The 25,088-nt window shown below is 38.6% G+C and overlaps 1 protein-coding gene across 2 annotated transcripts in view; it reads right to left on the bottom strand.

Annotated features, from left to right (window-relative positions):
- The window catches only part of DGKH (diacylglycerol kinase eta), a 173,595-nt gene that overhangs the window by 65,079 nt on the left and 83,428 nt on the right, over positions 1-25,088 (bottom strand). For both annotated transcript variants that reach the window (XM_074815606.1, XM_074815605.1), the window contains exons 2-5: positions 24,251-24,361; positions 22,435-22,515; positions 2,441-2,545; positions 1,981-2,113 (exon numbers count right to left, since the gene is read on the bottom strand). In XM_074815606.1, the coding sequence (XP_074671707.1) occupies positions 1,981-2,113; positions 2,441-2,545; positions 22,435-22,515; positions 24,251-24,361 (430 nt within the window). The remainder of the gene's footprint in view (positions 1-1,980; positions 2,114-2,440; positions 2,546-22,434; positions 22,516-24,250; positions 24,362-25,088) is intronic.

Raw genomic sequence — 25,088 nt, 5'->3', positions numbered from 1 at the left:
AGCAAGTATATATGAACTCAGTTACATAAGAATTTCAGAGAAAGAAGTAGTATCAAACCAAAATACACTTCTTCGATGAAGAACTGAAGGACAGTTAACATAGGTTTTTACAGGTATACAGAATCAGGGGCAAAGTATGAGTATTCCAGTAAAAAAGTCAACTGTCAAATTATTTAGAGTACATGCATAATTAAAGTTCTCCTTTTATTTTATTTTAAAAAATACTTGGAAAAAATGAAGAAAATAGATATAAACTAGTAGCTTATAAGTAAAAGGAGGTAAACTTAATAGATAAAAGAATATCATAGTATCTACACATAAACCAATCCAGGTCATATATGTTTATGAAACTGTGGACCAGTGAAAGCAAATCCAAACTACCTTCATAAGCCATTCGTAAAAACTGCTGAAAGATCAACTGGCATCAGAAATGTGGATAAATGTAGCATTAGTTTGTAATAAACTATGCAGAAAGGTGATTAAGTCCAAATCTGGAAAATAAGGAAACTTCCTTAATGTAACATTAATGCCAACACCTTGGAAATTAAAACCATACTTGGAAGCAAAATAAGACACTGAAAAAAATGAAAACAATGAACTACAACCATTAACATTGATAACATTACAAGAATAATTCTTACTAAACGGCCTTTTAAAATAGCTGTAATATTAACTTATGAAAAGACGAATTCTTTATGAAAGGAAAGAAGTCTTTCCTTTCCTTTGCCTGAGCAAATGTAACTATTTGTACACAGAGGCAATACAACTGCATTTTAGTTAAGCACATGACACTTCAATCTGCCAATATCAGACATTGAAAATACCATAATTGCCTTAAAACTGCCCACACAACTTATACGCAATGGAAAATGTACACCAGAGAAGTTGGAAGTAACTATGCTACTTCTGATTTCTATGAAACGGGTTCGTCCCGTTCCTTGGCAACTGCACCATTAGCTACATTAAAAGCATGGACAATTCAGGACTGTGGGTTAATGTTTCCTTTGTAAGATTTCCTTTATACACATTATTATGCTCAGACCTCAAGTATTGTAACAGCATCAATAACAGAAATGCATTTGCAGTTGGGTAACATGCATCCAAAAAATCAAGTTTTGAATGGTGTAACTGTAACTCTTGTCTGGACAGTTAGGTACTTTGGTACTTAAATATCTCTACATTTCATATATATTGTAAGGTCACATGGATGGTTTTTTTTCTTCTGGATTCTAACACAACCAGACTTGTTACCACGTTTTCACAGAACTTGCAGCAGAAAATAAATAGGGTGTTTCAGGTTTATTATAAATATTTGTTTGCGAAATATGGTTTCTCCAGATATGATTAATTCTGAAGTCTTAGCCACACCTCCTTTTGCTTTGTGCTGGATTTCATCTGTTGAATCATCAAAACACATAGGCATCTACATCTCTACCCCGTCACTGCATGAGAGAATTTTTAAAGTCATAAATCTGTCCTCATCTGTCCTGCCTGTACTGCAGGATCAGGCAGCAGCAACAGAGCAAACAAGAACTGCAGGGAAAGAGGTCATAGCACTGAACAAAGTGTTAAGAATTTTTATATATTTTGGGCAGAAACTACCATTATGATTTTTTTCCTGAAGAATGCTTATTCTGCAAACCAGTAAGACTATTTTGTTTCACATTTTTGACAGGCAAATCAAACAAACCATATCTTTTCTTGCAAACCGCCCACCCACCACATTCCGAACTGGTCACCACAGCAGAAGGAACCAGTTTATTGAGATGCATTAGAAAAAGGCACCTGGAGCACGAAGAAGATGAGCCAGATCATTAGCAGTCCCTCTGCCCAAAAGGAAGTCACTAGTGAATAGATTTTTCCCTTCAGGCTTTTTTTTTTTTTACTCATTATTTTCAGAATCACTACTTGTCTTAAACTTTCAGCCATCTGTCTACATACACAGAACTATAAACAGGGGGAAGAAAGTGTTTATTTTACCTTCACAAGACAGGCCATGAGAAGTGACTCCAGAGAGGCTCTCTCTACACACGTTACAGAAGGTAGGTCGGGCATGGGAGCAGGCGTACCAGTTATGCATCCCTGAGAAATGTTCCACATTAAACTGTGCGGTCTAGTAAAGGAGAAGTTAAGACAAATTTGCAAGTACAGAACACAGCTACAGTGACTGAAATTACCTACGGTTCCATATTACAGGGGACAACAATGCAATGGTCACCAAAAGTATTTTCCAAAGGGTATTTAGCCTGCTCTCCCTCCAAACTTCTAAACAAAAGTGTGATAATAAGCTCTCATTTTGCTAGTAAAGGTCTTAACATGAAGCTTCACTCTGACATTAGACACACTTTTTACACTAAGGAGGTTGAATACTCCAGTTGTGTGTCCTGTAGCTTGATCTGTTGAGCTAGAATAGGTTGCACCAAGAGTGATGTCAACTTACCTCATAGTGTTCTCTGGACTGAACGGACTTCAGAGAGCTTATCCAGTCCTCCATTTCTTTTCTGTTCTCAGCACACAATATTAGCCTCCTAAATGGAGTAATTATCTGAAAAAGATAACACATTCTGATTAATCCAGATAGTGAAGATCATGATAAGATTATAATATTTAACGCACTCTTTCCTGCGAAAGGAAGACACTCCCTAGATCACGAGATGTTAAACAGTTAAAAATATTTTCTTTAATACACTACCAACAAAGGAGTTTCCTTTTCCTTTTTCAGCTCCCAAGATTCAAATCAGGCTTCAGTATAGGTCTTTACAACGCATATTGATCATTCCTCCTTCTCAGCTCCTTGTCTATGCACTGAGATTTAAATACTCAAATGGCAGGCACTGAAACTGCTAAAACAACCTTTCTGGAACTCACTAATTGACTAAGATTGCAATCCTATTTCATAACAGCATTATAGCAATTGCAAGGTCCATTCCAATTGTTAGGGACAAAACCACATCAAAATCAAAAGCCTGGAAGTCTTAAATGACAACAAAAGCTTTCATCATATTTCTCTATCTTGTATATTGGTATTAAATTTACACAAATTTAAACACATAAATTTAAAACAAAACTTTCTATATAAAACTCAGTATAAGAACACATAAAAATCTTTATAAAACAACACAGAGAACAAACTGAAATAATATCCTACTAGGATGGTTGAATGAATTCCTGGAAAAAGTTGATGCTGGGGAGTTTTCAGTGGTCTGGAGTTGGATTCTAGAAATCTAAAAATGCTGTATCTAGGAGGTTCAGAGTATAAGCTGTTTTCCCCCCTCCCTCACCAGCAGAAAAATAATTAAAATAACAGGAAGGCACCAGAAACTATCAGCTAACTCCCACTTAAATTATTTTGAGCACTGCACTAAAATAGATGAAGCAGTTACTTACATAGCAAAGAATTTAAAACAAAATAAGTACGTGAAATTGAAGTTATTTGCTTTGTAGTAGGAAGTCTGAAAAATAAAACTAAATCCTTTATCAGTCTTATACATAAATCTATTGCATAGTATGTACCACCCACACTTGCAAATTACTGAAGTAAAACGAACAAAGGACCACCAAAAAATGATAGGTCGGGGTCTTGTTTTAAATGCTACAGGCTAGATATTGAACATTTGCACAATATTAGTAAACACTTATTTACAGCTGCATTTACTTACCCAATCTCTGTCGTAGACAGTCTCTAGCCTTGATTTGTCCTATCCACTCCTTCATTTAAACTGAGCTGTACTTTAACATATCTCAGAGGCAACGTAACTGAAGTGCAGCAAGCTGCAAGTCACATGGAGGGGAGGCAAAAACCCTGTGGGCTTGCTTTTTTTTTTTTTTTTTGCTTTTTTTTTTTTTGATGTACTCACTTCACATGGAATGGAATAGTTTCTCTGGTTTTTATTTCCTTCAATCTTGCTTAAGCTTTTTAATAGGGTTTATTAGTAGCTCTCCACAGCTCTTCCTAAAGAACAGTTAATGCAAAGAGCAATGCTTCTCTCATTAGTTTGGAGCCAAATAGACGCTTTATTACTTCAAAATGTTTTTCTAGGCCAGGTCATCAAATGAAGCCCAGAAAAGCCATTAAATCATAATATAACCCTGGCTCCAACAACAATCAGCATTCTGCTGGAATTTCCAGGTTTCAGTGGACTCAGAAATCTTATTTGGGCAAATACACCCATCAGATTATTTCCTATTATATAGTATGACATTATAATACGGATTAAGTAAGGACAAGACCATCCAAAACACTGCACTTTGTGTCTGTCCTTCCTCCCATGTTCATTATTGATGGTAAACTGTAACCAGATGTTGTGAAATGCCATTAAGCAACAACAGCTGCATTTATTGCTGAAGACTCCTGACAATCTTGATTTTTTTAAGTAATGTTTATTTATATTACTCGTGATTTCAATACTACTAATCACAGAAATCCCCTGTGCATCCCCCCAGTCTCCTCTCCCAAAATCAGGGCCTTAGTTCAGTTATTCACACATAGTTATCTAGTGCCAATGGAGATGCCCTTTGGTATCCAAAGCATCAGCATGGGGCCGGTAAATATGACAAAGGAGCACAGCACCCAGAACAGCCATAAATAAGCCAGGTGGGACACCAAAGGTCATCTCAAAAGGTACTACACCCCCATGTACTGGCAACCAAAACATGTCACCAAACATTGCTAACTAGTGCATGTAAACATACCAGAAATTCCTATATCCCAACTTCTTAATAAATTCAAAGCATAATAAACTTAATAAAGTTCAGATCATTTCAACAGTCTAAAAGGCAGATTATACACTGATGATCACATGAATGTAGGAGCAATTATTATTAGTGCTATAAAAATAAAGTGGAAAGTTGGAAGACATACATATTTGTAAATACAGCATCTATAACATGATGATTAAACTACATACTCTCTTTGATTTACATATTTTTAACAACAAACTTCAAGAAGGTATATGATAACATGAAAAAAGACAAAATGCATTTTATTAAATTATATTAAAAAATATTGACAATGCTTGGAATTTAAAAAAAAGAAAAAAAAGAAAAAAAGAGACAAACTAAGCAGTCTGTTTAGGTTCTCATCTATTTTAGTCTCTTTTTATCACGGACAAGATGTACTCCCATTACTTATTAGATATTTCATGTAACATAAGAACTCAGGGAACCAAGGAAAGTATTAGCAAACAATAAGAAGTGTTTTTTCCTAAACATAACCCATTATTTAGACTTGAAAAGTATTCCCAAAGGATGTTGAGGTCACCAGAAGTATAAAAGCCTAAAAAGGTATTTACCAAATTCATAATGAATAGATGCATCATATACTATAAAACACAGTATCTGAAACCTTCAAACTAGCAAGTCCTCAAAATTCAGTAAGTGAACATTGGAAAGTTATGCAAGAGGAAGAATCACTGTATATGCTCTGCTGCTTATACTCCTTTCTTGAGTAGCTGTTACTGCTATTATACTACTTTGATTCAGTATGGTTTTATGATCTTTATTCTAACTCAGTATAGCTGTTCCTATTTATCCTAAAGTGGGAATGACTTCCTATACCTTCTTATTTGCATTTACACAGAACACATGTGTTCTTATGGATGCTTAAAGAAAGTTCTAATTAACTAACATAAGTGGGAAGTTTAGAATGCATTCACTAAAGACAGGTGAACCTGTATGCAGACATAATCAAAATTAAAATGGATTTGTCTTTGTTTTATTTTCCAGCCATGTAAATTTGGATTTTACTAGTGATCTTATCTCATTGCATGTAGTCGTATTCAAAGTCCTGTATTTTTTCTTGTACAGACCAAAGTCAGTATCTTTTCTTCTACTATATATTACTTGCTTTTAAAATTAATGCTCACTGCCCCAAATATTACTATTTATATATCACTCTCAATATGCTAAACTCTTAACAGACAAGAAGAAATTGTATAATACGGAGACAAAGGAAGTGTCACAGGAACCACTGGAAGACCACTGAGGTAACATAAGAATAAGAAAACTCTTAACTCTTGGAGGAACTCAGGTGCTAATGGTTCACATGCTGAAAAAGCAGGAGACAAATCAAGAAGGATGAAGACAGACAAAAGGCCTCAAAAATAAATAAATCAAGTAGATTTAATTTAGAAGATTAAGTTACTTCGAAAATTTTCACCATTGTCAAGTAGCCAAGAAGAAATCATTGCTGATTTTGGAAGAGGGAGTTATTAAAGCCAGATACTGCGGTGTATTGGAAAGTAACGGAATTGACGTAGTGGGAATAAAAAATGCTTTTAACGCAGTAGGCATAGGGAAAGAGTGAGCATATACAGTCTTAAAAGCTGAAGGCAAACAATACAAATCCAAAAACATCACAGGAAAAAAAGAATGTCTGGATAGGAAGAAAAATGGCCCATTACTGAGATACTGTTCCTGTTCTGTTCAGAAAAACAGGGGGCTTTTTGAGTGGGGAATGAAGGAGAGAACAAGAGGACGTTGTTCAGTCTTCCACCACATAGGTCTTGCCATAAATTGGGATTTTCACACATGTTAACACTAGGATAATTTGGCTTTAAAAATATATGCATATTCATATATATGGACATACGCATCTGGAAATTACTTTGATGAAAATTACAATCAAGTTTTGGGCCACTACTGCAATTTTTCTTTCAGACAGTACTCATTAGAAACAAGCTTAACATCTTGAAATAAAATTGCCATTAAATTCAGTGTAAATTTGAAAGCATCTTTCACTTTCAAAGGGACTAACTTTACAGATAACATTCTATATGCCATCAATCCAGTGGGTTTAGTCTTATGATCTGTAAAATAAAATCATACAGAGCTCAATTAATGCAAATGCCTGATTTTTTACACATTTTATCAGGTCAGCAATATATAAGAAAATACATTTACCAAACCTTGGTGGCTACATTTCTGTTTTCCTTTACCGATTCAAAGAAAAATGCAGACACTACATCTGCTAATCAAGAAAATAATGGCCTACAGCTAAGCAGCAATATAGCAGCTACTGTAAAGCACCCTGCTTCCTGCAACATGATATTTGCATTAAAGCACCTTCTGCTGCTCTAAACTATTATCAGGCATTACACTAATAGCACTTTATATGGCCGATCTTGAATTGACGTAGTAATGTAGAAAGATCATTTAGAATCTGAAATGGGAGGGAAATGGTTTTCCTGTTCTTTGAACAGATATTTTTAAAATATCATTCTGGAACTAATGAAGAGAGGGTGATATAAAGAGAGAGAGGACCCCCACCTTGCCTCTTAGGGACTGCACCCAATGTCTGGGGCATGAACGTAACAGATTTAATGCTTTGTAGCTTCTCTGTGTTTCTAGAGGTCAGCAAGTGAGTTCTGGCAAATACCTGGATACCATGTTATGCCTCCCTTGCTTTCTGTCTGATCCTCCACTTCCTGTCCTCATGCAGGCAGGTCCATATGAATGTGATGGACAAATGTACCTCCATCACAGCGGTGGGAGTAGACTGCTAGGGTCATTGATGCTCCCGTACCTACCAGAACTTATCTGCAAAAATCACAGTGCTAACAGTTGGGCAGTTTTCTACAGTACTTTGGTTTCTTGGATTCAGGATACTAAATAAATTATAACAACACTGTCACTGTCAAAGGTGTAGTTGGTGCTTTAGGGTGAATCGTCATTATTATTTTTCAAGATGAGCCAAGCCAGGCAAAAGTATAAATTACAAAGGGAGAGGAGGATTTAAAAGCAAGGCTAGTAATAAATGGCTATTATATTTGCCTGCGTACAATACAGAATTTATAATCAGAACACTTAGCTCTGTCTACTCCACTAAAATGTTGCTTCCCTCTTTTTGCTGGCCTTCTCCTATTTCACTGTTGCCAAGCTCACAAGTAATGAAGTAATGTGTGGTTTTGGCCCCCAAGATAAAAAACTCTTAGGAGGATGAAGAAAAGGGTTAGTCCCACACAGCACCTCCTGCACCAGTACACCAGGACAAGTGGGCTTAACTAAAAGGTGGGACAAAAGTGGCTACATCACAGAAACAGGTATAAAGTCTACTCTGACTTCACTCTGCCATAGAATCCAGACCGGGTAATTTAGGTGGCCTTGCCACATCTAGCAAAATGAAAAAGCATCTCCCAGAATACATCCAGGCACATGAAGGACAAGAAGGTGATCGGGAGAAGTCAGTATGGATTCACCAAGAGGAAGTCATGCTTGACCAACCTGATAACCTATGATGAAATGACCAACTTGGTGGATGAAGAGACAGAGGTGGATAAAGTAAGGGTTTCAGCACTATTCCTTAAGATCCTCATAGAGAAGCTGCTGAAGTATGGGCTGGATGAGCAGGCAGTGAGGTAGATTGAAAACTGGCTGAAAGGCCAGGCCCAGAGCTTCCTGATCAGTACCACGAAGTCTAGTTGGAGATCAGTAACTAGCAGTGTACCCCGAAGGTCAATACTGGGTCCAGTCCCATATAACATCTTCATTAATGATCTCGATGATGGGGCAGAGTGTACCCTCAGCAAGTTTGCTGATGACACAAAACTGGGAGGAGTGACTGATACACAAGAGGGCTGTGCTACCATCCAGAGGAACCTCAACAGGCTGGAGAAATGGGCTGACAGGAACCTCATGAAGTTCAACAAGGGGAAGTGCAAAGTCCTGCACCTCGGGAGGAACAACCCCAGGCATCAGTGTATGCTGTGGGCCACCCAACTAGAAAGCAATTTGGCACAAAAGGACCTGGGGGTCCTGTTGGACAACAAATTGAACATGACCCAGCTATGTGCCCTTGCAGCAACCCTCTACTCAGCACTGGTGAGGCCACACCTGGAGTGCTGTGTTCAGTTCTGGGCTTCTCAGTACAAGAGAGATATGGACATACTGGACACAGTCCAGGGAAGGTCCACAAGGATGATGAAGGGACTGGAGCATCTGACATATGAGAAGAGTCTGAGAGAGCTGGGACTCTTTAGCCTGGAGAAGAGAAGGTTCAGGGGGATCTTATTCATATATGTAAATGCATGAATGGAGGGTACAAAGGGGACAGAGCCAGGCTCTTGCCATTGGTGCCCAGTGACAAGCTAAGAGACAATAGGCACAAACCAAAACACAGAAGGCTCTGTGTGAACGTCAGGAAACACTTTTTTACTGTGAGGATGAATGAGCACTGGCACAGGTTGCTCAAGGCAGTTATGGAGTCTCTGTCCTTAGAGATACTGAAAAATTGTCTGAACATGGTCCTGGGCAGTCTGCTCTATGCGACCCTGCTTCAGCAGTGGGGTTTGACCAGATGACCTCTAGAGGTCCCTTCCAAACCCCAAATCACTACATGATTCTGTGAAATACTATAATCCAGTTACAACATGTCCAGCTTCATGTAAAACAGATGCAAAAAGCATCCAGCAAAGGTCACTTTGTCAGAAATCTACTTCAATCTACTTCAAAGAAATTTGACTTCATGTATCCAATGTCAACCAACTGCTAACAAAAAAATATTATTCCTTCAGAAGTATAACTATAATGAGGGTGTTACAAGAAGCAGGGTAGGAAAGTTTTGTGAATTTGGACCAAAGAATTAGAAATTTATCTTAAATCAGTATTTAAACATAGCAAAACCAAGAAACCATTCTTGTAAATATAAACTGGAAACTGCTATATATAGTTCAAGGTCTGCAAGTTTCTTTAAAGTCCTTGCATGAAGATTTGTTAAGCACATTACTTTGCACTGCTGGGCCCTTAGCTCCAGCTTCACCAGCTCATTATATGTCTATCAGATGGGATGGCTTCTGTGCTTAAAGGGAAATATTTAGTTACATATTTAATAGCATCAGGTGCAAAGTTATACAAAATAAAACAGCAAGTGACTATTTTTTTCATTTTTAATAACAGATGCCTGTTTGAACATGATCCACCTGCTTGAAGCCAGGGATCCTTATTCACTAGAAGCAGGATATTCATTCAAAGTTTATATCAATGGTTTTGTTTCTAAAATTATTTGGTATACAGGAACTGCATTAAGGGATACTTTTCAAGGTTTCTTCGGGTATTTTAACCACTTTTAAACCAAGAAGAGAAAGAAACGTCAAAGAATAGGTAAGTGTAAAACCTCAAGAAGAACGAAATCTGGCAATCCTCAGTGCTTGTTCTCCAAACACCCCAACTGCTTCACCAGTGCTATACCGTGAGTTCAGACAAGGAAATGAAAGCTATTTTAAATGCATTTACTTCTATGTAAATCTTACTGTGTTTCACAAACTAAAGAAATCCTTAGAAAACTACAGGAAGAAAAAGAGACATTTTCTGTGAGCTATTTTCAAAAAATTTCTGCTGAAGCTTGAAATCTGTGGAAAACAAGCTCCAAGCAAATGTAACAAGAACCAAAATGTACAATACAGTCCAGGATGGTCACATTTTTAAGCATCCCCTTGTTTTCCTCTTCTGAAAAGTGTTCAGCTTTCTTGTAATAGCTCAATCCCAAGTGGTTTATCTATGGATTTTAGACTCACAGCTGAAATGCTTTATTGCTTTTTCATAATGAAACTTAAAGCTTCAACATCTCCAGACACTCTGGGGAAAGGGAGACAGCACATCAAGTCAGAAATAAGAAGCTTAAAACTTGGAAGTCACACCCAAAGCTACCCAAAGAGCTCTCAGCTTCATTACGTCTTTTTGTCACTGTCAGAGGGCGGGGGAAAATGAGCAAATGCTAAATGGAGAAAAAAAACCTAAGTGCATCACAAGCACACACTAATTGCTTTTGTCTAATTTTTTTTCCCCTCAGCATATTAATTTGCTATTTCAGTTTTTGTTTTGTTTCTAAGCTGCCTGAATATAGAAAAAAAAAACCCTGAGTGGAAAATTGAACAAAATGGAATACAAAGCACTTCCCCTCTCTTTCTGTGGTTTGGGTACTGCTCTGGCTGGGAGCATCAAAAAGCCTTCGTCATTTAGAGGCTAATCAGCATCTGTATGAAACGGCAGATAGTTCACAACTAGGGAAAAACTAAATCCATCCAAAGAGTTAGCTACCCGTGCAAAGCTGAGTCACGCTGGTGAGGTCAGCACAGGAACTTGAGCTGTTTCCAACCATATTCAACCTCCTGGAGAAAACAAGAGGCCCCGAGATCTTCATGGATGTCACTCCAGGCCCTCTGTCAGCCCTGTGCTAGACTGCATACAGGGCACGGGGAATGTCTGGATATGCCACTCCCCCATCTTCAAACAGTGCCACGCAATCACCCTTCCGATAACACCAAGGGCAAAATTTAAAATGCAATGTTTCTGAGGGTGGGATGCAGACAGGGGAAGGTACTTTAAGTAAAGACTTCTGCAAATGTGTGCGAACTCCCACCATCATCAGTATATACTGTTAGCAATGTTAACACTTAATTGGAATGCAAAGGAAATTTCAACGTGTACCCAAACCCAGGAAATTATTGTACATCCAAAGGACAAGTATGATTTAAAGTATGCTGGGAGGAATCTCGTGGTCACTTGCCGTTGTTCTTGTGGGTGACTTTAACCTCCCAGGTATCTGCTGCGATCACAGCACAGCAGAGAGGGAACAATCCAGGAGGTTTCTGGAATGTGTGGAGGATAACTTCCTCACACAGCTGGTGAGTGAGCTGACCAGGGAAGGTGCCCTCCTGGACCTGCTTCTTGTGAACAGGGAAGAGCTTGTGGGGGAAGTAAAGGTTGGAGGCCTTCTAGGGTGCAGTGACCATGAGATGAATGAGTTTTTGATCCTTGGAGAAACAAAGAGAGGGGTTAGTAAAACTGCCACCTTAGACTTCCGGAGGGCTAACTTTGACCTGTTCAAAAGACTGATTAACAAAATCCCTTGGGAGGCTGCCCTGAAGGATATTGGAGTCCAGGAAGGCTGGACATACTTCAAGAGCGAAGTCTTAAAGGCACAGGAGCAGGCTGTTCCTGTGTGCCGAAAAACAAGCAGGCGGGGAAGGAGACCGGCCTGGCTAAACAGGGACCTTTGGCTGGATCTCAAGAACAAAAGGAGAATCTATTGCCTTTGGAAGAGGGGCCAGGTCTCTCATGAAGACTATAAAGATGTAGTTGAAGCTATGCAGGGAGAACATTAGGAGAGCCAAAGCGCAGCTAGAGCTCAACTTGGCTGCAGCTGTTAAGGATAATAAAAAATGTTTCTATAAATTCATTAACAGCAAAAGGAGGATTAGGGAAAATCTCCCTCCTTTATTGGATGCAGAGGGAAACATGGTAACTAAGGATGAGGAAAAGGCTGAGGTGCTCAACGCCTACTTTGCCTCAGTCTTTAGCAGTGGAACTGGCTGTTCCCTGGACACCCAGCCTCATGAGCTGGGAGATGGCATGAGCTGGGAGATGGGGAGGGGAAGCAGAATGAGGTCAGCACAGTTGAAGAGGAGGTGATCAGAGACCTGCTACACCACTTGGATGCACACAAGCCTGTGGGACCGGATGGGTTATACCCAAGGGTGCTGAAAGAGTTGGCAGATGTGCTCGCCAAGGCGCTTTCCATGATTTACCTGAAGTCATGGCTAACTGGGGAGGTCCCACTGGACTGGAGAGTGGCAAATGTGACACCCATCTACAAGAGAGGCAGAAAGGAGGATCCAGGGAACTATAGAACTGTCAGTCTAACCTCGGTGCCAGGGAAGGTCATGGAGCAGGTCATCTCGAGTGCCATTAAAAGTCATATAATGGACAACTGGGGGGGTCAGGCCTAGTCAGCATGGGTTTATGAAAGGCAGGTCCTGCCTGACAAACCTGATCTCCTTCTATGACAAAATGACCGGACTATTGGATGAGGGAAAAGCTGTTGATACTATCTACCTGGATTTTCAAAAAGCATTCGACACAGTTCTCCATAGGATTCTTATAAGAAAAACTGGCTGCCCATGGCCTGGATGAGCACATGGTCTGCTGGGTCAAGCACTGGCTGGATGGACAGTCCCAGAGAGTGGTAGTCACTGGAGCTAAATCCAGCTGGCAGCCAGTCACAAGTGGTGTTCCTCAGGGCTTGGTGTTGGGACCATTTCTGTTCAACATCTTTATTGATGATCTTGATAAGGACATAGAGTGTATGTAAATTCACAGATAACACCAAGTTAAGCTGAAGTGTCGATCTGCATGAAGATAGGGAGGCACTACAGAGAGACTTGGATAGATTGGATCATTGGGCCAGCATTAACGGGATGAGCTTCAACAAGGCCAAGTGCCAGGTCCTGCACTTGGGCCACAACAACCCCATGCATCACTACAGGCGTGGGGAGGTGTGGCTGGAGAGCTGTGTGGAAGAGAAGGATGTGGGGGTTCTAATTGACAAGCAACTGAACATGAGCCAGCAGTATGCCCAGGTGGCCAAGAAAGCCAACAGCACCCTGGCTTGTATCAGAAATAGTGTGACCAGCAGAAGTAGGGAGGTGATAGTCCCCCTGTACTCTGCACTGTTGAGGCCACACCTTGAGTATTGTGTCCAGTTTTGGGCACCTCAATACGAGAGGGATATCGAGGTGCTGGAGTGAGTGCAGAGGAGGGCAACGAAGCTGGTGAAGGGCCTGGAGAACAAATCCTATGAGGAGAGATTGAGGGAGCTGGGACTGTTCAGTTTGAGGAAGAGAAGGCTGAGGGGAGACCTCATCACTCTCTACAACTACCTGAAAGGACATTGTAGAGAGGTTGGTGCTGGTCTCTTCTTACACATGATTAGTGACAGAACAAGGGGGAACGGCTTTAAACTGCAACAGGGGAGGTTTAGACTGGACATTAGGAAAAAATTTTTCACGGAAAGAGTGGTTAGACAGTGGAACAGGCTGCCCAGGGAGGTGGTGGAGTCACCATCCCTGGATGTGTTTAAGAGTTGTTTAAATGAGATGCTGGGGGATATGGTGTAGGGGAGAACTTTGTAGAGTAGGGCTGATGGTTGGACTTGGTGATCCCAAGGGCCTTTTCCAACCTGAATGATTCTATGATTCTATGAATCCTAAGGATAGCACCACACATGGTACCTAGCACTTCACTGATACTTCTTTTCCTTCACACAAATAATTTCACAATACTAACGTAAGCTCATTATCCATACCTGGATAATAATAATGATGATGATGATTAAAATTAGTATGCAATTGAGTTAAGATACATCTATAGCAGAGGTTCATGCAGACTAAAGAGTGTTCACACAAGACTGTGTTCAGTTAAGTAAATTTAATGTGTAAACTATTTGAAACTTGGTTTATGTAAATTTATCAAGAAACAGAAACATGTTTCCAAACACAAATCCATTCCTTTCACGTCCTTGTGGTTTATTAAAGGGAGAAATCAAGCAAGAGTGTCGCCCTTTAAGGGAATGTCAGCAGAGACTGTATGTAGAAATTTGCTCAGAATACATTTTTCACAAAGAAAAAAAAAAATGCAGATAGCTGTGCTCCAGAGTATTCCTACAGAACAAACCAGAAAGTGAAATCATCCAGGCTAAGAACAAGGCACTGAAAGAATTTTGCTTAGCAATAGCTGGAACCAGGGGAAACCACTCCAAGCCTGGAACAAGTCAAAGCCTTGCAGGTGGTTGCTAACCCTATGATCCCAGGACTCTCCCAACTCAGGAGTAGCAAGATGATTTCACCAAACTATAGAAATAAGAAAGATGGTGAAAGAGAAGCAACAGAAAGCCCAGAAAAGGTCAGTGCAACCTTCAGGTGAGTGGACCCTAGGGAAAAACAGACTAAGGTAGAATAGTATCTGAAAGAGGCTTGAGGCTATGAGTAAAGAAACCATCTCCTGATGTCCACTGAGACCGAACTGCAGTAAATTGGATTTTGTAAACAAGCGGAACAGCATCAGAGCAATACTTCCACTGGCATCCATAAGCTTTTCTGCACTTAAATAAAGGTCAAGATCCCAAACTTTGGTCAAATCAGGAGTCAGTAATAAAACTGAATTGATGTTTTATTATTTAAATAGGAAAAAAAAACAGTATTAGGATAATTATTCCCAGCTTTGGAACTATCTCTCTTTGTCTCTGATGCTCGAAAAGACAGAAGACTGAAGTGCCCAAACTCACAGATGAAAGGTTTTAAACTCCTTTGGGAAAAGGCTCTTCTCATTTTCTTCTGAGGTGGCTTGGGGAAGGTTAAGCAGTTCTCACATTCCCTGAAGTTCTCATAGTCCCTGAAGAAAATTCTCAACAACAACTCTGAAAAAATCTGGGTGGCAAGAAAGGAAGCAAAATATGTTCAAGTCTAAGAAATTAACGTTATCTGTAGAAATTAACGTATACCGGAAAAGTCTGGCAATGCATTCTGTTTTCCAAGCCCATTGTGAATATTAAAAGTTAATTTTCTAAAATCAATTAGAAGCAGCTATCTCAATGATGAGCAGAGAGTTTACTGATGTCAGAAGCAGCAGGGCTGAAATAAACTGCTAAAAAGCAATACGCCTTCAGGCCTGGTTGTAATATTCAACTTGAAATTCTGACAAATCACAAGAATTGAGTTTCCAGTACAACTGGGCAACCTCCCATTAAAAACAGTGGCTGTACAGGAGGATTCAAAGATGAAAAGAATTTGTTTATACTTTAAGCTGGTTCCACATAAATTATATGCCAGTAAACTTTACATCCCCAGCCAAAACATAGGATATGCTACATTCAGAAATATGGATAGGAAACAGGGTAATCAGAGTTCTGGAAGAAAAGAATATAGACTGGAAGAAAACAATATACATTTTAACCGCAGTTAAAGAACAGTTGCTCCAATGGACCATTTGGCGTCACCAACCTATAAAAATACCTAACCATCTCAAAATAACAGGTCAAAGGAAAATCAGCAAACATAAATGTTTAGTTTTCCAAAATCTATCCAAATTTACAGAATATCAAGGAAATTGCAGACAACTGGATAAAGATTTTTTTGTTTAAAAACTTATTAAGCAGAACCGTCTGCTTTCAGGTCAAAGTGAACTGATAAGTCTGACCAAAAAAGTGTAAATCAGAGAAGTAAAAACCTTTAAACTTTTGTAACAAAATTGCATTCAGGGAATAACTAATAAATGCCATTCATGTTTTGTTTTTTCTTTATATAATATGAAAAAAATACTTTAAAACAAAATTTAATCCCTTTTGAATTTGAACTAAATTAAGTACTTCTGTTCAAAAAAGTTAAAACATGAGGTTGACCCATAATTATTTTTAGTTCAGTCACAGAACTGAAAAGACCAATTATTTTTATGTCTCGATCATGCAATGAGATGAAAAGCTAAGGGATGTAAAAGAAGAAGGAATAATAGGAATTTTTAATATGGGAAAAGATTAATAGATAATAAGCACCTTATCATCCTCTAACAAAATTTTATGGTGCAATTCTTAAACTGAAAGCGTGAAGTAGTGATACTGGAACATTTACAGACAGTACAAAATTTTGATTTCTTAGTTCCGCCCCTTGATCACCAAGGTACTTCAGAGTGAGCCAAGTGAGGTATTAAAGAGACAGTAGAATGACTTGAAAAAGTTCAGTGTTAGTAAAAACAAACAAACACACACCACAGAAAAAACACAGAAGCATAGATTTATGTATCACAAACAGCTCCAAATTAAGAGGTAAAGGATCTTAGTGTCATTATAGAGGGTAAAAAAAAATGCATAATATGTTGTTGCTGCAGAAAACAGACAAAATGTGGGATCCATAAGGAATGTAAATGAGCGTTAATTTAGAAAATAGCCCCAAATATCCATGACTTGTGCCCCCTGAGTGCCAAATTGGTCACTTGAGTTACAAGATGACGCTGCAGAATAACAGTCAGAAGAACAGCAACAATGGGAAAGAGTATAAAAAATGTTGACAAAGATTACTTTGAAAAATAGTCAAATCAAAAGGAGGTAATAAAAAATATAAAATAAAGAACAGACACTTTACAGGTTTCTGCTGCCTTTGCCTCATAAAACTGGGTGAGAATACTTAATTAAAGCCCAGTGCATTAAGACTTCTCCAAGGAAGTATTTTTCCACAGAATAAATAAGTAGACTCTATGGTCTGAATGGTCTATAGCATCCCTAAAACTAAGAAATCAGCAAAAATTTATGATGTTAGACATTTTTGCAAGCATACACAGAATCCTAGTAATCACTGTTATTGGTTGGAATATAAAGTCTCATTTCCAGCCAATTTCTAATTATTAAGAATTGCAGTAGGCTTTCCAGGACAGCAAACCTGCTTACTGCAGCTTCCTCCCTCTCAGGATGACCACTTTCAGAAGATGCATATTCAACTAAAAGATTGATTCAGAAAGTTGAAATCAAGGGTCTACATTTTAGGTGCCCTGGATGACAAAGCTCCTATTGTACCTAAGGGAGATTTAGTTAATTAACAGTGGAGTCTACACTGAATTGAGCAATTACAGGAATCTACTTTAAAGAGCTATTAATCTTATCCTAGATACCTAAATTTAGGGGTCTATAAACCCATCATTGAGTCCCACCCTGAAGTTAGGGCAAGCTGAATCCCCATCCTGAGTATCGTCTAGTATGTTAATTCTTATGTTCCTGGAGGGTACCTTACAGAACAACAATGAAATTACTTCTTCTGTTACTCTTGGACACAATTAGATAACAGAATTAATCTAGCCAGGATTTTCACTTTTCTGAATATACATATAGTAAGAAATTGAGTGTCCATGGCTTTGTGTAATCCTTAGATGCACTAGAAGTTGGCCTAACCCAAGTCAAATGTCTAAAGGCAGCTATAAAAAGTAATGCCTCAAAGCCAGTATTTCTACCCTAAAATTATTATTTTCCATCACATTTAACACAAAAACTCATAACTGAATTAAATGTTTCAAACATCAGTTTGGATGGATTAAATATAGGTGCTGCTACATGATGCCTGTGCATTTTATGTGAGATTCTAGGATAGATTTATAATAACCCAGAGCATTTTATATATCCTTGTGGCTCAACAACTGAAAGGCAGCATGGTTAATATCTACAGACTTTTTTCGTTGTCAACGTGCATCAGTTCTTCATCATCAAAAGCAAGGCAGAGGTAGAAACCTAAGACAAAAGCTAACCTAAGTCAAAACCTTCTTTTAAATCACAATTCATAATCACCTTTGTTGCCCTGAGGAACTTCATTGATTGAATATGCCTGTTCAGGAATCATTCTAGTATTTAAAAATACTATTCCTTATACCTATTAGAACAAAAGCACACCATCAACGTTCCATGCGCCCATGCTTGCATGCTGGAGAGCACTGTTCAGCCTTGTTCAGTCTCAATTCTTGTTTTGAGAACAATATTTTTCTAAATGCACTTGAGATATCAATAAGACATCTCCCATCCCTGTAAACCAAAACACATAAGGATTTACAGCTCTCAGCAGAATTTGTCACTGCCCAATCTGCTTGCATGCAACAAGGGATGGAAGACTGATTCATCCCCAAAGTCTCCCCAAAGAGGTAACATACTGTACAACTACACTCCTCTGTGGTTGTGCTGAGACAACATAAACCATCCTCTGAGGCAGAAGCAAAGCACTGTGGAAAAAAACGTTCAGCAGAGTACCCAACACCATTACAAGAACTCAGTGCTCACCCACACCACTGAACTGCAGGCATGGAGTGAGCAAAAGCCCGTGTTGGCTGCTGATGTGGCTGATTGGAGAGGGTGATGCATATCTTTGATGGGCTGAATTGGCTTCTTGAACCTCTTCACTCTCTTCCCACAGCTTTAGGAGGCTGGTACCTAATAAGCAAGTAGGAAGAATCTGGCCTTGAGGGTCTCATATAAAGACTCTGAAGTCAAGGGTCACCTTTTCCTCTATTTAATAGTCCTTAGATGAGGATGCTCAGAACTACAAAATGCTTATAATCTACTACAAGGCACCCTAGTGCAAGCTTGTGCACTAAGAACTATTTGCTAGATATAAGTTGGTTGTTCATTGAAAAGTAATATCATCAGCAATAAGGAAAAAACTGAAACAAATGAGCTGGTTTAAGTTTAGCAGCTTCTCTTTTAATTAGAAGATATTTATTTATCTCAACTTTCCCCTTAACCTCAATTTGTTTGTAGTAAGAAAGGAAAAGTAATTCTGGTGAATAAACACTGATATTTAGTTACATAAAATATTCTGCAAGCATGTGCATTACAAATAAACTCAACCTTAAATTTGTGTGTTATGACTAATATTAGGACTTGAGTTTTATCCAGAAAAAGAGCATGGAAAATCTTGACATGCACACCTCTGTCTCCAAACAAACAAACTAGAAAGGGCAAAAGAAGACAAACCACTAGCTTCTACAAGCTGGGGGTTGGAGACTGAGGGGCTGGGGGGAAAATTAAGTGAAATGACAAAAGGATTTCTAAAAAAAAAAAATTATTTTTAATGTAAATGTTTAAAGGTGTGTTTTCCTGGAAAAATGGTCATTTGGTGTATATCCCAGCTATGTAAGTTTGTCTTAAAAATATTCTCTATTGGGACAAAGAAACAAGGAGTATATTAACTATAGAAAGCTAAAGTTAAGGATTTAATTTTTGCTTTTTTAACAAAGAGAATGCTAACAGAGCACTTAGAACATAAAGAAAAAAATATTTTTAAGAAAGGCTGGATTATCTTTTTTAAGATGGGAGGGGAAAAAAAGGCAGAAAGAAATGTTTGGTTTTATTTATAAGGAGTACTGCTGGAAATCTGATCACCCACCCCACCCCCAACCCCTGACTGCAAACCAGTGCAGGCAAGGCAACTGGTAACTCAGAGATGTCTTACTTCACTGAGCTGTGTTGCTGGGAGACTGGGGTAGGCAAACACAAAGAAAAAAGCCAAAAGATTAAGCAAGATGACAACTATTACCATATTGCACAGACGATATTGCAATCCAAGAGAGCTCTAAATCCAAATATTTTTTTCAAAATGAATTTGAAGAATCCTTAGAGAAAACAGTTTGCCCTAAATTACCCAGGACATGAAAATTGTGTCTCAAAAGCTGTTAAAGCTGTAGCCTCTGAGATTTCTTTTTTCACTACCATCTTCCCCAGAAGTCTTGATACTAGATGTAAAACATGCCTTTGGTGAAGAATGAGATACTGAGAGGGCCTAGAGGATTATAAAGGATACCAAACCACCAAACACTGTAATGAAAAAAAAAAAAGAAAGAAAAAAAAACCCAAAACACGCCACTTTTCTCCCCCACACAAAATTACACAAATCATATAATCACAGAACATCTGAAGTTGGAAGGAACCCACGCACAAGGATCATCGAGTCCAACTCCCTGCTCCTCGCAGGACTACCTAACACTAAACCATATGACTAAGAGCATCATCCAGACTGTCTTTGAGCTCTGACAGGCTTGGTGCCATGACCACTTCCCTGGGGAGCCTGTTCCAGTGACCAACCACCCTCTCAGTGAAGAACCTTTTCCTAATGTCCAATCTGAACTTTCCCCGATGCAGCTTCATTCCATTTCCTCATACCCTATCGCTGCTCACCAGAGAGAGGAGATCAGCACCTCCCCCTGCACTGCCCCTCCTGAGGAAGTTGTAGACTGAGATGAGGTCACCCCTCAGCTTTCTCTTCTCCAAGCTGAACAAGCCAAGTGGCCTCAGCTGCTCCTCCTAAGTCTTGCCCTCAAGACCTTTCACCATCTTGGTCGCCCTCCTCTGGACATCTTCTGGACATCTCTGGACACCTTGATGTCCTCCTTATATTGAGGCGCCCAAAACTGCACACAGTACTTGAGGTGGGGCCGCACCAGTGCAGTGTAGAGTGGGACAATCACTTCCTTTGATCAGCTAGCTATCCTGTGCTTGATGCAACCCAGGACATGGTTGGCCCTTGTGGCTACCAGGGCACACTGTTGACTCATATTCAACTTGCCAACAACCCAAATCCCCAGATCTCTTTCCACAGGGCTGCTCTCCAGACTCTCGTCCCCCAATTTGTACAAATAACCAAGGTTACCCCATCCCAGGTGGAGAATCCAGCACTTGCCCTTGTTAAATCTCATATAGTTTCATATAGTTGGTGATTGCCCAGCTCTTTGGTCTACCTAGATCTCTAGATGAATGTCTTATTTCATGCTTCAGTGAGCAGTAGTAACATTATAGTCAGACTCTTCTTAATTTTCTTTTTTCCATAATGGAGGCTACAGCGAAGGAAGTTGGGATCTTTAGGGGATGCTGAGCCTTGTATCCCACTGAGAACAACAAGTGACAGTCATGATTGCTGGGATCCTCAACTCATCATCTTTGTATGCCTCATTATTCCTCAGCTATCCTGATGCTTGCATGACAGCTTTATTTCTGGCCAGAAGCAAGGCAGAGCAGAGCTTCTAAGCAACAGCAAGAACCTTTTCAAAAGGCAAGCTGGTACCTCACACAGCCACCCCCTCATCGGAGCCCTTCCGTCAAAGTAGTCTTTTTATTAATTGCATTCTTAGTCAGTAAAGAAACTCAGACTGACATAACACGCTGACCTGTCCAGGCCAATGCAAACACATCTTTGAAGTACTCTGACTACTTCAGTAGCTGCCTGGGAGGTACCACAGCAAGGAAGACCTGATGAAGCTTTCAGGAGGCTTGCACTGGACTGCCTTGGAGAAAAACAACCAACATAATAACATGGACCACCTGTGAAATTAAAATCCTCAGGAAAATGGAAAATCAACATTTTAATAAAGAATAACAGGATTTGCAGGTTAAGAAAAATGATGCCATTGCAGTCAGCACTGCACTCAAGACCTTCGGAAGGACAACTTTACCCACAGTCTTCCTCATAGCTGGTTCTTGTTCAAAAAAATTTACTTTTCCAGAGGTTAAGAATCAGCAGAGGAATTGTGTCAGATGTTATCACTCAGTTCCAACAAAGCAGTTAAAAAACAAATGAAAAGACCTGTGTGTAAAACACACTTGAGGACTTATAGAAACAGGGGTTTATAAACACTCTTTGCTTCTTATACCAGTATCAGAATCAAGGTATGACTGTGAAGACAGATTTTCCACATGACTTGAAAACATACAGGGATATGATCAGCAATGAAAAAAAAAATACACTTTGACAGAAACCCAAAAATATTATTGTAAGAAATTAAAAAAATAACAGAATTACATTTGAATCAATTCAGCATGTCATCTCAAACTACAGCATAAAACCAAGCTGTACTAATAAGTACTAACCAAGTACTAATACTGAATCTTGCTACATTTTTAATGCCTTGTATCATCGTCCTTTGAAGCAACTGTTATTAAACATTCTAATTTCTGCTAAAAAAAAATCATAGAAATAAAATCATCAATAGCTGATGTGATACTGTTCTGATATGTTATACCTTTTCCAAATAAAAGACATTTTATTTCCAAATAGAGGAAAATAAGAAGCAATTCAGAGGATTCTTGATTTTCTTAGTAACAGTCTATCCACAGCTTTCAAGACCAGTATTATAATGGTTACATACCGTGAAGCTGTTGTTGACATTTTTTGTGCTCGATTCAGCTACGCTGGCATCTGACAGGTCAACTTCATCAAATATTAGAGACTGTGAATGGAAAAGAACATAAAAACATCAAATATAGTCTGAGACCACTTTCAGGTATGCTTACAGTCTATGCTTTCATTTCCTTGTGTCCATTCCAATTGGAAAATAAAAATAGAAAAAAAGGGGTGAAAAAATAGAAAACACTGATAACTTGATAAAACTTCCTATTTGACCCCTAAACACAGTCCTATTTGCTATCTAAGTGGTACATGACAGCATAAAAAAGTGGCTCCAAAAATATATAATGCTTTAAAATCTCTTTTAAAGAATTTTTTTTTAAATAGATGCAGCTTTGGGCTGTCTACAGTGTAGCATAAGTGTGGTGTCAGAGGAAAGAGATTCACACTTCATAAAATACAAATTAATTAGTCAGTTTTAGGATGGAATTCTAAATTCATGAAGGGGAATCTATGATACAAGTATCCATACCAGAAAACGAGCTCAAGGGCCTGAAGAGATCCCTTCTACTCCTTTGTTTGATGTTCTAGGAAGAGAAATGTATGTCTTCTTTAAACACCCCAGCTTCTGGCAAAGTATTAGTTAGGTTCTGCTAAATTCATGATGGATTTTGAAGCACAGAAGCGAAGATCAACAAAAATGCCTTCCCCCTTTTTTTAGCCATACCATGTTCTTCCTCTTCCATGCCATGGGAAGAAGAATTAATGTTGGAAGAATTTCAGCATGTCTGGATTCAACATATTTGTTGTACAAAAGTATTTTTGTACAATCTTTCTACAAAATAGTACAATTTTTGTACATTTTTTGTACAAAAAGTATTTGTACAATTGCCTACTCATTACACATCCTTTTCTCATCTTTGTAGCACAGATGACATTGCCATTCTCATAGCTCTTATCTGCCATGTTTATTAAGTCTTTATATAAATTGCTGGTGGTAGCACCATGTGCAGAGAAGTGTGACAACAGAGGTACTTCAATGCTGGGCTCCCTGGAGAGATGGTTCTCCTTGATTCACCACAGCCACACAACTGTGCACCATGCAATTAATAGTCATATAGTCCTAGAAAGAGAGATCTCCATGCATTAGTATAGTTTTATTGAGAAGGCCAGGCTATAGAAGATGAGGTGCTCACCTACAGCTCCCATGAGTGCCTGCAACCCGGCAGGGTAAAGAAAAGCCCACCCCTATGGAACAGCACAATTTGAGTCAGCCCAACAATCTAAAATGCTCTTGGGTCCTGGCCCTGAGGGGGAGGGAGGAAATGCCTTTTCAGAAAGAAGACAAGTATTCCCCTCTGCCCACCCCCAATTTTCCCACCAAAAATTTCAACTGATGGAAAACAGCTTTTTCCCTTGTATATCAGTTTTGGCAGAAAATCTTCCTATCTTGATTTCATGCAACTATTTCCACCTCTTTAATGGCAATATGGGCATCAGACTAAAAGAGTTTTAAGGGAATTCAGTTTGAGGGATAACTTCTGAGATTTTTTTTTTACTTTTTACTTTCTTTTTTGAAATGGTAAATTTGTCTGTCTGAGAACCACCCCAAAAAAAACCCCATCATTTTTAACTTCATTAAAAAAAAAAAAAAAACAAAAGAAATCACCAGTCTTCCTTAGTTAGTTAATTTAACACACTACATCTTATATACAGCAGTCTTTTGATAAAAAAAATCACTAACAAATCATTTAATTATTATTATTATGGCCCTTATAAATCTAAACAAGATTGAAGTTACAGGTATATGGCATTAGACACTAATAGCATAGAATTACCTTTGAATCCTTAGCATAGTAAAGGGTACGACCTCGAAGTTTGAAATAACGCTTTTTCCACCTCTGAAAAGAACTGGTTTGCTTCAGTAGTAACCCTTCTTTTATACTTGTCTGAAAAGTATTAAAATATAGAAGACAAGGTAAATACACATCTAAATAGCTATGCACACAGATCAAAGTTAGACTTTTAAAAAATTCTGTTATACCTCATATGACTGTGAATTTAAATTTGTATCTATTCACATTAAATTGAGACTCTCTGGACAACCAGACTTTGCCTTGCTATTTTTTAAACAATGACAGTGTTGGCAAAATGCTAATTTTACATGTAAACTGAAAAGGCAGTTGAGAGGCATATAATTATTGTGAAGATGAACACAAAATAATTCAACTGTCTGGATAGCTGCAAACCCACAAATATTAAAGTGAGCAACAACTGGTGGTGGCACAATTCAGAAAAAAAATGCTAAAAACCATCCACACAAAGTAATTTCCAGTTCCAAATTTGATTATGTTGAGGAGAAAAACAATGTCCACATAGACACGAATTCAACAAGGTCCTTAAGTGTGTGTCTGATTCAAGCACATGAATTATGCCTTTAAAAATAGAAGGAATGATCCAGTATGATGCAAAGTCATGCATGACTTCAAGTGCTGAACTGAAGCCTTCAGCATGAAATCAGCTTACCATTAGGAATAATTATCATATGGAAAGTGTGAGAACAGTAACAGCTAGAGATATTTTTACTAGGCAAATATTTTTAGTCAAAAAACAATTCACTGATCTAAACCTTTCCACTGCAAACAGAACCCTGCCTAAATAAAGCCCATTTTTTGA

The sequence above is a fragment of the Strix aluco genome, chromosome 2 (assembly GCF_031877795.1).
Source record: "Strix aluco isolate bStrAlu1 chromosome 2, bStrAlu1.hap1, whole genome shotgun sequence".
Taxonomy (NCBI): domain Eukaryota; kingdom Metazoa; phylum Chordata; class Aves; order Strigiformes; family Strigidae; genus Strix; species Strix aluco.
Note: the sequence above shows the minus strand (reverse complement) of the source record. Positions and strands in the feature narration are given on the sequence as shown.